At 34.8% G+C, this 13,562-nt stretch overlaps 1 protein-coding gene across 1 annotated transcript; it reads left to right on the top strand.

Annotated features, from left to right (window-relative positions):
• Positions 1-3: 3 nt before the first annotated feature.
• On the top strand, positions 4-4,601 carry LOC108378666 (dual 3',5'-cyclic-AMP and -GMP phosphodiesterase 11-like; the record flags this gene model as incomplete). Its single annotated transcript, XM_017634972.1, has 7 exons — positions 4-27; positions 130-297; positions 696-805; positions 871-1,059; positions 1,132-1,351; positions 2,964-3,047; positions 3,116-4,601. Coding segments are annotated over 7 exons (2,049 nt in total), but the record flags the coding sequence as incomplete, so codon positions are not given.
• Positions 4,602-13,562: the final 8,961 nt, after the last annotated feature.

A 13,562-nucleotide genomic window follows, 5' to 3' on the forward strand; every position in this document is an offset into this window, starting at 1 on the left:
CATTTTGAAGATGACGATACGCTGAAGGTGAGATCATTGCTTATCGCTTTTATAACTCTAGAAATATTAACAAACCCTTTTTACATATATTCGCAAGAAAAACTTTTACTAATTTCCCCATTATTTCAGGCCTGTCTGCGCATGTTCCTCGATTTGGACTTTGTTGAACGTTTTCACATTGACTACGAAGTGCTTTGCCGTTGGCTGCTGAGCGTTAAGAAGAATTATCGCAATGTTACTTATCATAATTGGCGACATGCCTTCAATGTGGCTCAAATGATGTTTGCCATACTAACGGTATGTAAAACTGAGCTCATTTGTTTTTGGCAATTATTTGTTATTGTGATGGCGTTTTGTTAGACCTTTCAAACCTATTCAATTACTTGATACTTTTTCATTTAACATTTTATTGTTCTTACTTAACATAATTTTACACTTAAAAAATAACGTTTTCAATTGTTGAACTACCTTTATTTGGTCACACTAATTTTGTGCACTATCTCCTTATCTAAGTATTGCTTTAATTTACTTTTATTTTAAAAAACGGGTGATCCTTACCTTTTGCATGCAGAACTATATAATTTCAACAGTTTTGTTCTTCTACTCAGTTTTCTTCTCTACAACTTTGAGTTTAAAATTGCCAAATTTTATTTTTGCTTTTGATTGATTAATCAAAGATTTCCCATAATGGACAGGCGACGCAGTGGTGGAAAATTTTCGGCGAAATCGAATGCTTGGCATTGATCATTGGTTGCTTGTGTCACGATTTGGATCATCGGGGGACTAATAACTCATTCCAAATCAAGTGAGTGTACCACATGAGCTGCCGTTTTAGCAGCAAATCTTAACTCCTACTTTTCATTTTTCTAGAGCCTCCTCACCATTGGCTCAACTATATTCGACATCCACAATGGAACATCATCATTTCGATCAGTGTTTAATGATTTTGAACAGCCCTGGCAATCAAATATTAGCCAATCTGTCATCTGATGATTACTGTCGGGTTATACGGGTATTGGAGGATGCCATTTTATCAACAGATTTGGCGGTGTATTTTAGGTGAGGTTGAGGTGTTGAGTTAAGCTCCTTTAAATTTTATTGATTTTAATATCTTCTTATTTTTTTTTTTAGAAAACGCGGCCCATTTCTGCAATCCGTACAAGAACAGCCGCTCAGCTATTGGGAGGCTGACGAACCCCGTGCTCTGCTACGTGCTATGAGCATGACTGTCTGTGATTTATCGGCCATTACAAAACCATGGGACATTGAGAAACGTGTGGCCGATTTAGTGAGCTCGGAGTTCTTCGAGCAAGGCGATATGGAGAAACAGGAATTGAATATAATGCCCATTGTAAGTATTATTATTAATTAGTTCTTTGAAAGCTAAACGAAAGCGTAAATCTTAGATCTCTTTATAGGCAAAATTTGTGTTAACCCAGCAGAAAATGTGTAACTGCTTTTTGTGTAACCCAGCAGGGAATCTGGAATTGCTTCTTGGGTGTACAAATGAAAATTTCTGGTCTACATAGTTCAAGACTATTCCGAACTTGTTCGGGCCCGTTTCAGAACTTATTCAGGACCATTTCATAACTAGTTCATGACTATTTGAGAACCATTTCGGGACCAGTGCTGCTCTATTTTGATACTAGTTCAGAACTATGTCAGACAAATTTCTAGACTAGTTCAGAATTGTTTCAGGACATGTTCACAACCTCTTCGACCATTTCGGGGCCTATTTAGAGGGTGTGTAATGAAATCCCGACATATCGAACCCCGAAATATAAAATCCCGAAAGACATATTCCTGACATGACCAAATTCCGACCATACATAATCCAGACAAGTAATCCCGGTAAAAAATAGCAACAGAATATAAAAAAAAATTAACAAGAAATCGCGCAATTTTTATTTTTTTTTAATTATTTTGAACGGCTTACTTGGCCCTTAATAGTCTACAGTCTCAACTAACGGTAAGGAAACTTGATGGTTCGATGGGGTCGAACCAGAAGGAGAGGGGTGTTGGTTGAGTTGGATTAGGTGGGCATGTGATGGGTGGTTAGTGTCACGTTCTTAATCTCCACATGCTGGACATTCATTGAAGATGTTGGAGGACGAGTCGGGCCAGAGCTACGCGGGTATCTCGTGGCAGTTGAAGCTCACTCTTGTCCACAGGTGGGGATTGCACACTGATGACGGCATTCATGCGACTGGAGTCTGTGTAGCTGGTATCGGCCTACCTGTAAATGCTTGTCTGTACAGTCCCAGTTTCAGGACCTCGTCCTTCAGCTCAAGCAAGGGTCTCTTAGGGTGCTCAAGTCTATACCACGCTACTTGGAATTGATTCCTGAGCATGATGTTGTGTCCCTTACTGGGAGAATTTAGGCTTCACCGTAGATGTGATTTTCTGGCAACATCAGAAGGCATACACTGCGTCCCAATTTTTCCCGGCGACCACACATGCACAGCTTAGAACCGGTGGGCCAATTGCCTTGTATGTTGGTTACAACGTTTCTGTGTCTTTGCTCCAAGTAGCGGTCTTAATGAAGACCATTTACCATTCGCTCTTTTGATGCAAAAGTCTGCATGCGAGGCGCATCAAAAACTTTGTATCACACAGCTATTTTAGCCTTGCAGATGTTGCGGATTCGGAACTATTGAACATCTTCATCTACGTTCGAGTGCTTTGTGGAGGATGTGCCTTCTATTAGCTCTTTATCTCTGAGTTATCGAGACTATCCGTACGCGCCCTTCTAATCTAACCAATGAACGCTAGTAAAGAGATACGCTCCATGTCTACTTGTGTGCTGATAATTACTCAATCTCGATTGGTAGTTATTTTAAGTACCTGCCATTGGAAAAATGTCGGCATAGTACCTAGCCCATAAGAGAGTCTGAATTTTTCTTGTATTTTTTCAAAGCCTTCTAGTTTATAATTTCTATTTATGAATTTCCTCGCCTTTGCAGGACATTATGAATCGCGAGAAGGAGGATGAATTGCCCATGATGCAAGTTAACTTCATTGAGTCAATATGCCTGCCAATTTACGAGGTGAGTTTTCCTAGCTTAAAATACTTTTGAGTACTACAACATTTGCGTTTGCTTGCGTCTTTCCTCAGGCTTTTGCAAACCTCTCCGACAAACTGGAGCCACTGGTCGAAGGTGTGCGCGATAACCGCGAGCATTGGATCGAATTGGCGCAACAAGTACAAAATAAAGAGAAAGCAGCAATTAGCAGCACCAATGGTGCCGTCGACACCCCAAAGCAGAATGGCTGCATTTCCGATGAACGCAGCGATGTGACTGATGACTTAGGTACGACGACAACCATTGCCAATTGTGACAGCAACGCCGATGATGGCATATCAACAGGCGCTGAGTGTGAGACAGATGAACAAATCGATGGTAAAAATACAAAAAACAACAGCAACGACGACGACGATGATAACGACGACGAAGATGAGCACTTGTGTGCAGAGGAAGAAGAGGCAGGCATTGAAGCGGATGATGATGATTCCGACATGGAGGCGTCACGTCATTCCAACGGCTGCTTCTCATCTGGTTCGAGCCGATTGAGCACGCCACCACCCACAGGCGAAGACGACAGCGTACCCACCTCACCGGCTAAAATGACGCAGGCCAAGTTAATTGCCGCAAATTTGAATAATTTGAATCAACGGACCCTGAAGTCAACGAGCAACTGCTGTCGCAGCTGTGAGAATGCGCGCTGCAGCAATCATAAGCGGAAGGCCTCCTCGCTCAAGGGAACCAAAGAATTGCAACAACAACTGAGCGCACAAGCACAAAATGGGGGCGGCAGTTCTGGCTATCACACCCGTAGTACGCCCTCGGTGAATATGACGATGACGACGACGACGACTGCAAATACATCAAATGGCGCGCAGCAAAATCACAGCAGCAATACACATCATCATCATCATCATCACCACCACCACCGTCGTCATAGTCACCACCACTACCATCACCATCATCACCTCCACAGTAATCAGCATTCGACGCATAGTGGCAATGGTGGCGGCAGCGGTGGCGGTGGCGGCACGGGTACCGGCAACACATCGAGCGGCGCCGAAAGTGATAGAATACCAAAAATAGTCGGTAAGCTGGGTAATATCGATAGTCTGCAATATCTCGCAGATGGTGGAAATGGCGCTGCTGAGGCGCTACTCCATGCCAATGCTGGTAGTGGTACACCAAATGGCATTGCATTCACACCGAATGGTCATGTCACCTATTTTGCTGCCAGTGATGTGCCCGCGTTGACAACGGCGGCGAGTGTTGTGGCACCGGTGGTAGCGGCGACAGTGACACCGACAATGGCGGCGACGGCGGCGACAAGCGCATGTGATAAATGAAGAGTTTGAGGAGTAGTCTAAGCGAAAGCTTTAGAAGATTTGAGTTCTTTTCGTATAAAAGCTAGCTAACTACAAGTAGTATGTATGTATTATTAGCTGTAATTGAGATACGGACGTTTACATAGACACTTTCGTTGGTTGCTGACGGTCAATAGGTGCATTGCTCTCTGATCGATGACACAAATATAAAATCCTTTTGTATTAGTGAAGTATGTACATTGTACATATGTATGTTGTGAGTCAAGTAGGAGCTAAGTACTGGCTGATGATTTTAACGTATACAAGTAGTACGTAAAACGCTTAAGCGACTTTAATTGCATCGTCTGAATTAGGATGAAGAAGCTTTGAAAAAATGTTGCCGTTACTTTGATTTGAGTTAAAACTTATTAAGATCCTAAATTGAAGCAGAAATCTAGTTACTGTGCATTTTTTTTGTAGGATAAAACCAAATCCATGTTTGATTTTTTACGCGTTTTTTTTTTAAGTTGTAAATGAAAAATTAAAGACTGTTTTCCCACTTTCTGTACTTATAAATGCAAGAAGGAAATTATAACTTATTCAGAATAGCACTGTCAGTAGTAAGCCCATAATTAATTTTTTTGAATGTATTGACGTTTCTTCTGCTAAATTGTTTTAGCCTAAGGGCAGTCTAGAAAACGGCCCTAAACAGGTTTAACATATCGTATCAGTAAATGCCATATTTAATATTCGTTCTTATTTTCTGTAAAGAAATAGGGGGAAAAGGCAATTACAAGTGGTCCAGAATAGGGCCGTTATTAGTCAAGGTTTTCAAAAACTGAGTTCATGTTGCGTGTTTTTCGACTAAGAAATATTTTCTATAGATATCTACGAACTAAAAATTTTGTGGATGAAAAAGTCGAAACAGAAAGTCACACGAAATTACTTCATACCTCTGATTTTGAAGTTCTTAAGTATCAACTCAATTTATAATTTTAAAGAATAATTTAGCATTTAAATTTTTATTTTTTTTGTTTTATTTTTTGATATTTTTTTTTTAATATGAATAAAATAATATCTAAATGATAAAGTAGCACTTTTAAAAAGCATAAAAAATAATAAATTACAACAAAAAGAAACCACCAAAATTTACCAAAATTTTTTTTTTAGTAGAGGAGCTCTCTTCAAACATTTTTCCCTGTTATCCTCAAAGCGTTAATGTCAGACTTACTACTTTTTTTGTATCACAACCGTTATGAGCAAATTAGTGGCTAAAAATATAAAATTTTTCTAAATTTCTATTGATAGTCATAAAAAAAGAAATTATTTCGTTTCTTGTTTTGCAACCCACTGTTAGTATTATTATTAGTGCTTAGTCGCTAACTGAGCCACATTTAAGTTAATTCTTGCACTACTATTAAAAACGAACTGCGCATGCGCAATCGTTTTTTTTTTAAATTATGCCACTCTGCTTCATAAACTATTTTTCCCTTCTAACACTAAGCAGACGATGCAATTTTTAAAGCCACTTGCCCACTAAGAGCAACAAAAAGGAAGTCAGATTAAGGAAAATTGTATAAGAATTATTACATAGAAAAAAAATTAAAACAAAGTTCAGGTGAAAAAAATCAAAACTGAGTAAATAAATATGTAAGCTTAGTTTAGCAATTTTACTTATATAAATATGTAGTTGTGAGTTTTTGTATGTGTTGTATATATAAATAAAATTCTTTTGCTAGTAATATATTTATGAACATAAATATGTGCGTGTAAATTTAGTTAATGTGAGTTTTTAAGAATATTTCCGTTTTAATTTTCAAATGTCTGTGTATTTTTGTATATGAAATGTGTAGTGTTTAGATTAAACATTTTTACTGTGTATAAGAAATATATATGTATGTATGTAGTTCATAGTTGAAAATATATATGCAGTAAGTTAAGCGTATTAGTTCAATTTCTTGCATAGTTTTAGTGAGTTAGGTGAGTTTTGTGTACCAAAAATTATGTGTAAATAAATTCAAATATGCATATGTGTGTACATAAGTATGTATATAAAGCATGCAAATTAAGAACGCAACATATAGACGATACAGAGTTAATTGAATTATAAACTAAAAAATTTAAAGTAGAAGAAAAGCAGAGTAAGAGAAAAATAATGCTAAAGTTGTATGTAATTTCGAAATAACAAAGAAAAAAAGTTCGAAGAAACATTTTTTTTAAAGAAATTAAACACAACTCAAATTTAAATAATTAAAATGTGTAAAAAAATTTAAATCTAAAAAATTTTAAATTTAAAACATGTAAAACTAAAAAGTTTAAAATCTAAAAAACACAACTCAAACTTAAAATATTTTAAATTAAATAATTTAAATTTCAAAAACTTAAATATGTAAATATCAGCTTTGCAAACCTTCTTTATTCAATGTTGTAATTTTTTTTGTTTAGATGTATTCAATCTCAAACAATTTGCAAAAATCTGGAGATTACTGAAGTACTGAAAATTTTACTAAGCACTCAAAATTTGTTTCGAACATTTTTCATTCGGGCCTTAACGCAAATTCCATGCCAAAAATTACAAAGCAAAACAAAGAATTATAAAGCAAAACAAAGCAATTGTAAACCAGAAATAAAATAATTTGTTTAAATTTTCAATTTGTTTTTATTTTGAATGTTAAATTATGGAATTTGGCGACAAGGCTGAGTATGTTTCTAGCTTTCCAGTTTATGGTTGAAAGAAAATTCCCAAAATATTTTTATTTTTCAGTCTATAACTTAAAAAAAAAATTAAGAGAAAATTACAAAAATAATCTAGTGATTTAATTTTTAAGCGTTTACGGTATGGCATAGCACTTGCACATATTCCCACCCACGCACACGCTCACATACACACAAAAATTGTAAATAATACGTTTAATTAGTCGTCACATAGATATCATTTACCTGTGCATTTGAAATCCTATATTTTAACAATTTCGAATTTAATTAATTTTATAACCCGTAGTAAGAGTTACGAATTAGGAGTAAAATAAAAAGTAGTTAAAATTTTAAATAAAATGTGTAGTTTGTAGTTTCAAATGGTGGGCAAAGAAATCGCAGCTACATAGAAGAATGTGCTTTCAATACACTAACTGCTAAATTCTATAAAAAAAAATTTGTACAACAGCTGCTAATAAATAGGCTTGAACGTGTTGAGTTGCTACAGTATGAATTGATTAATGCAGAGTATTTAGTTGCATTGTATAACATAAGGAAAGTGAAAATAAAAAAATGTTTAAAAACGAATTGCTAGTTGGAAAATACAAAAATAAAGCATAAACTACAATTAGAAAATGTATCTATTATAAAAGCAAATAAAAAGAAGTTCTATTGCAAATATATTTATGTAAGTAGTTGTGAATACAGTGACCGACAAAGTGATGTTGATAAATTTTGACTAATTATTATTATTTTTTTTAATTATATTTTTTATTTTATAAAAATATAGTTCATTCTATAACCAAACCCTATAAATCCAAATTTCAAATTCCATACTTCGAGCGTGTGTGAAGAGGTAACAAAGTTTGCGGCGGGTAAATTTTTGACAAGTATGAGGTGAATAAAATATCACAAGGGGCGTGTGAGAATCGGTATCAAAGTTATATGGGAAAAGTTGTTGAATAATATTTTTACTATGGTGAGACAGTTTTGCCAATCTGCTGTGTGAAATTAAATATTTTTTACAGCAGTAAATTTTTGATAACCGCAGATTTATGCGGAAGAAAATATTACAAATTGAAGTGAAAGTAATATTTTAAAAAAGACACCTACCATCGTTGATTGCAATTCATAGATTTAAGCTTTTAGTTAGGGAAAAATTACGCACATAAACAATCTTTGCGATTGTCAAAGTTTTCTATGTATTTGTCAAAAATTTCACTAGCATCATGAGCTACTGAAATTTTATTCACGTTATAGTTGTCAAAAATTTACTCGCCGCAAATTTTGTTACTGATTCACACACGCTCTAGCTCGTGAGGCTAGTGAAATTTTTGTTACCGATTCACATACCGATTCTTTGCAAAAATTTAAAAAATAATAATTACGAAGTTTTATAAAAAATTTACACTTTTTATTCAAAAATTTAAAAATTCGAATTTTTGGGGTATGTAGTTCCCTATCCCATTCGATTGTATGTAGAACCATAAGGTGTGTGTTTGAATTAGATAGAAAAACCATTGACTTTTGGGATTTTTTTTATATCTTTTGAAAATGTACAATAGCGTTAGCCACCTTAAACCTCCACTTTATTAAGCATGCCCAAAAATTTTGAATAAATGGTGTGGAATTTTGTTGAAGCTTTTAATTTTTTTACAAAGTTCGAGGCGTGCATCATATAGTTTTTGTTATAGAATGAACTATAAAAAAAAAATAATAGTTTAAAAAAATTAAAAAAAAAAAAAAATAAAATCCAAACATATGAATAAAGGGTGACCTTATCATTATGTCGCACACTATATTCTAGCAGTCTGTTTTGATTATTTATTTACGCGAATAAAACGAAGGATTAGGATAAATAAAACTAATAAACAGTTTTTAGTGTCATAAAAAAAAATGGCATAAAATAAATAATCACCTAAATTCATAATAAATAAAAAAAAGACTTAAATGATTTATAAATGCAAAATTTGTATAAAAATGTAACTTTTAAAGCTCTTTAATCCTACTTTTTTTATTTATGAAAAAGGTCAAATGCCTTCTGCAGAGAAATAGCTAAAAACTATAAAATGATTTTCTATTTCATCAGTATTTGGATATGATAATAAATTTCTCCAAAATTCATTGCGTCAATTCAAATAAACAAATGTACACCTTTGTATTCACAAATATGTATGTACATGCATATGTCGGATTTCTATGAAACTCACAGATCCACTTCTGTATCTCTGCTTTGATCTAAATACATAAGAAATAGTTAAGCACATGATTTCTCACTACTAAAATCATACTTATAAAAAGAAACTATGAAACCTTATGAAACATTTATGCATCTTTAATATGTATATATTTATGTAGGTTTGTCTTTAGATTTTCTTGTGTAGTTTGAGTGCGCTAAATATGCGAAAAATTATGTCATAGCAATTATCTAAGTTTTAATAAAATAATTTATATGAAAAGCAGATTGAAAAAAAACAAAACAAAAAAGAAACGAAATAAAAAAGTTTAATTCAAAAATTAAAACTTTAATTAAAGTAGTTTGATTTTATAATATTAATATCTTCTTATATTTCCTATATGGCTCTGCAACAGTTCGTCTGGGCCGAGACGCGAAAAACTGGACTATTTTCCTAACTCCTTTTCGAAGCTAAGATATATAAGATATAAGGGGAGGCGCAGGAAGTGTGCGACTTCAACAGGGTCTGTCCATAAGGACAGGGACGTCAGCTCGGTGGGGTTCTCAGGGCATGTGAAGAGGTGCCGAGAGTCATGTGGCGACTCTCCATATTCCGGGCATTGGTTGGGCACATCCTCATTAATTCTGCTCAGGTATGAGTTTTGCCTGCTGCAAGAGCCAGAGCGGAGTTGGCTATTGTGGTGCGGGTCTCCCGAGTCAGACAAAGTTCTGTCCCGTCCACGTTAGGTGGTTGTATGCCTAGTACGGCATTCACAGAGCGGGAGTCTACATAACTCGGGACTGATTCCCTGTGAATGCCGTACAGGGCCTGTCGGTAGGCTGACGGGTCCAGAGGTTGTTTAATGACCCTCTGGACTTCGTCCGTCAGTTCGTAGAAATGCCTCCTGACGTGCCTTGGCGAGGGCTCTTCTGCAAGCAGCTGTTTGCTGGAATGACCACGTCTGTGGCTCCCCACAAGGAAATGTTTGCAGAGCATTGTTTTATGCTCCTTGACTGGGAGCATCTGTGTCTCGTCGTGTAGGTGGTGTTGGGGCGTCATCAGGAGGCATCCGGTCGCTGTCCGTAGTGCCGTATTCTGGCAAGTCTGTAGCTTCATCCACTGCATCCTGCTAGTCCCAGGCGACCACACGGGCGCTGCATAGAACCGGCCGGCCAATTGCCTTGTATGTTGCCAACAACGTTCATCTTCTCCTCTGGTTTCAGTGTCCTTTAGCAGATTGCAATTCATTCGATAATTAAATAATGTTTTGGGCATTGGTAATTAGGTCGCCGTGCTTGTCTTTACTGGTTTTGAATCCCTCCGTAAACCGCTTAGTTCAATGCTAAAATTTTCACGGGATTTTCCTCTCGGCAAGCATCAAAGGCCCTTCACACCCACGTATTTTTGCTTATCTTTCTTTATGACGGAAAATACGCCACGCTTCACTCTTTAGCGAACCCGATAGCACCCTGGTCTTGCAGATGGCATATTTGTCTCTAAAGTGGGTTAAGATGCGTCGGGGTGAGTTGAGGTGAGTTGTGTTGAGTTGAGATAAGGTGAGGTGAATTAAGTTTAAGATGACAAATTTTAATCTTCAGTTTTATCTTTTCCTATGGCTCTTTATCTTCATCTCCACCTATAGTTAACTTTTTTTATCTTTATATTTACTTGTTTCTTCACCCTTATATTTAGATTTGTCTTTATCTATTTTTTTTCTTGGTCTTCATCGATACAGATTTAATGACGTGGTGTTAAATATTTAACGAAAGCATCTGCCGACTCCATTATTTGAATATAATTTTCTGACATGTGGCAACCCTTTGTGATGTTAAATATTTAACGCAAACATCTCCGAACTAGATTAAGAAGTTTCAATTCAAAAATGTCCGCTCAAGGGAAGAGCCCGCATAGTAGAGGCGTCTGTTAGGAGAGGTTACCTACTTGGCTACGGCGGTCAAAAGTTTTGTTGCTTTTAAATTCATATTCTTAGTTATCATTCATGAGTTATCCTCATGTGGAAATCGTAGAGCTTTTTATTTTATAAATATTTACACAGAATGTAATGGGAGCTTTTACTTGATAAAAACCTTTATAAAATTCATTACAAATAATTTATCAAGAAAAGTTAGTTCTGTCTGCGCAAGTATATTTCTCCAGTACTAAATTTGCTTTTAAAGGGCAGATAAATTTTGAAATCTACGCGTCAAAGCGCTTAGTGGAGCAAAAAAAGATTGAAGCTTTTTGTTACTGACATACAGAGCTGGGTCGTAATGATTCCTTTAGGAATTAAATTACTCCCAATTACAGATTACAAGGAATTGTAATTAGGAATCAATTCCTTCAGTCCACAGCAAAGGAATCGATTACTTTTTCAATTCCTTGAAGTAATTTCAAATGAAATTGGGTTTTTCTTTAATTCCATTACAAGGAATTTCATATTGTAATTGGAATAAATTACGTGCTAGTAATGTAATTTTTTTTCCAATTCCTTTGAAAGGAATTGAAAATGTAATTGATTTTTTTCAATTCCATTACCTGGAATTGCAAGAGTACTTTAGTTTTTCCAATTACTCAAAGGAATTGTAAAAGTAATCGAGAAACTGAAAGTTCATTCACGAATATACAATGTGGAATTTTTGTTGTGGTCAAAGATTAAAATCGAAAGCACACATTGGACATCTTCTATGTATATCTATATATATATATATATATATGTTGTGTTCGTATGTCACGGTCATCAAAACCCGAGAACGGCTGAACCGATTTGAATAATATTTTTTTTATTATTCGGTATAATACCAGAACCAATGATATCGCAAAAATTTGGTGGGTTGCCACCTATTTTAAAATTTAATTAATTTAAAATCAATGAATTATTACAATATGGGTATTAAGTTAAAGAGGTTTAAGAAAGATAACTGCTGGAAGTATTTTTGACGAGGGTGGCCTCCTATTTGAAAATTTAAACTCAGTCAAATTGTTAAAAAAAATTAAATATTGCCATGTGGGTGTCAAACCAAAGAGTTTTAAGAAGGCTTACTGCCGAAAATATGTTTGAGGAGGGTTGCCATCTGTTTGAAAATTTAACTAAATTACATTGATAAAATAAATAAAATATTACAATATGGGTATCAAATTAAAAAGGTTTGAGAAAGATAACTGTTGGAAATATTTTTGAGGGGGCTGCCACCTATTTGGAAATTGTAACTCAGTTAAATTGATAAAGTAAATGCAATGTTGGCATGTGGGTGTCAAACTAAAGAGTTTTAAAAAGGCTTACAGTCTACCATGAACACTTCCAGAAATATGCAATATGAAAAGTTCGGTTTATATGGGAGGTGCCACACGCCAATTTTTCTCCATGAGTATGGAATTGGTCTTATATATGTATATAGATATCACCATACCCAGTTCTAGTCCTCTACCACAAATATATGCAGTTTGAAAAATTCGGTTTGTATGGGAGGTGCCACGCCCCCTTTCTATATCGAAACTTTTTTTAGCTATAACCATCCTTGGAAAGTCTGCAGTAGATTCCGAAATTTCAAAAAAATCGGTACGGCCTTTCTCGAGCTTTGCGAACAGAAAAAAACGCCTTTCAAAATATATATTAGTATAGACTAGCCAAAGTCTGCTTGTTTTGCGGGTTAAAACACTACTACCGATGGAAATCGATGGATAAATAAACAAGTTTGCAAGGGTTAAGTGAAAGTGCAATAATTTTTTGTATGAAATACTAGCAGGAAATTTAACAAAGCTATTGCAATTCAACAGTAAAAATTTTTTTTTTATAAATTTTTCGATTACTTTTTAAATTACTTTAAGGAATGGAATTGGAAAAAAATCAATTACATTTTCAATTCCTTTCAAAGGAATTGGAAAAAAAAATTACATTTTCAATTCCTTTCAAAGGAATTGAAATAAAAGAAATTACATTACTAGCACGTAATTTATTCCAATTACAATATGAAATTCCTTTGCAGTGAACTAAAGGAATTGAATCCTAATTACAATTACTGAGGAATGTAATTGTAATTGTAATGTAATTGCATTTACCCAGCTCTGCTGACATAAAATACTGTGCTTTGAGATTGCTTATGCCGTAAGAGAATCATTATGCGTTAAAGCATTTGCTTGCACGTTATGTAGCCCAGTTGCGTTACAACACCAATTCAAAACTATCGGAACCAGAATGTTTTTATTAAACAAAAAATTACAAATGATCGTAATCTAAGTAATTTATTCAATATTTCTTTTTCGGTTGTATGTATAAACATGAAATTAATAATAAAGGAAGTATAATAAAGTCGTTCGATAAATTAAACATTAAAATAAATATTGCAAGAATAAAAAGTGTGAATAAG

This window comes from Rhagoletis zephyria, unplaced genomic scaffold (genome assembly GCF_001687245.7).
Source record: "Rhagoletis zephyria isolate East Lansing unplaced genomic scaffold, Rhagoletis_zephyria_1.1 Rzeph_scaffold_14651, whole genome shotgun sequence".
In the NCBI taxonomy this organism is placed as follows: domain Eukaryota; kingdom Metazoa; phylum Arthropoda; class Insecta; order Diptera; family Tephritidae; genus Rhagoletis; species Rhagoletis zephyria.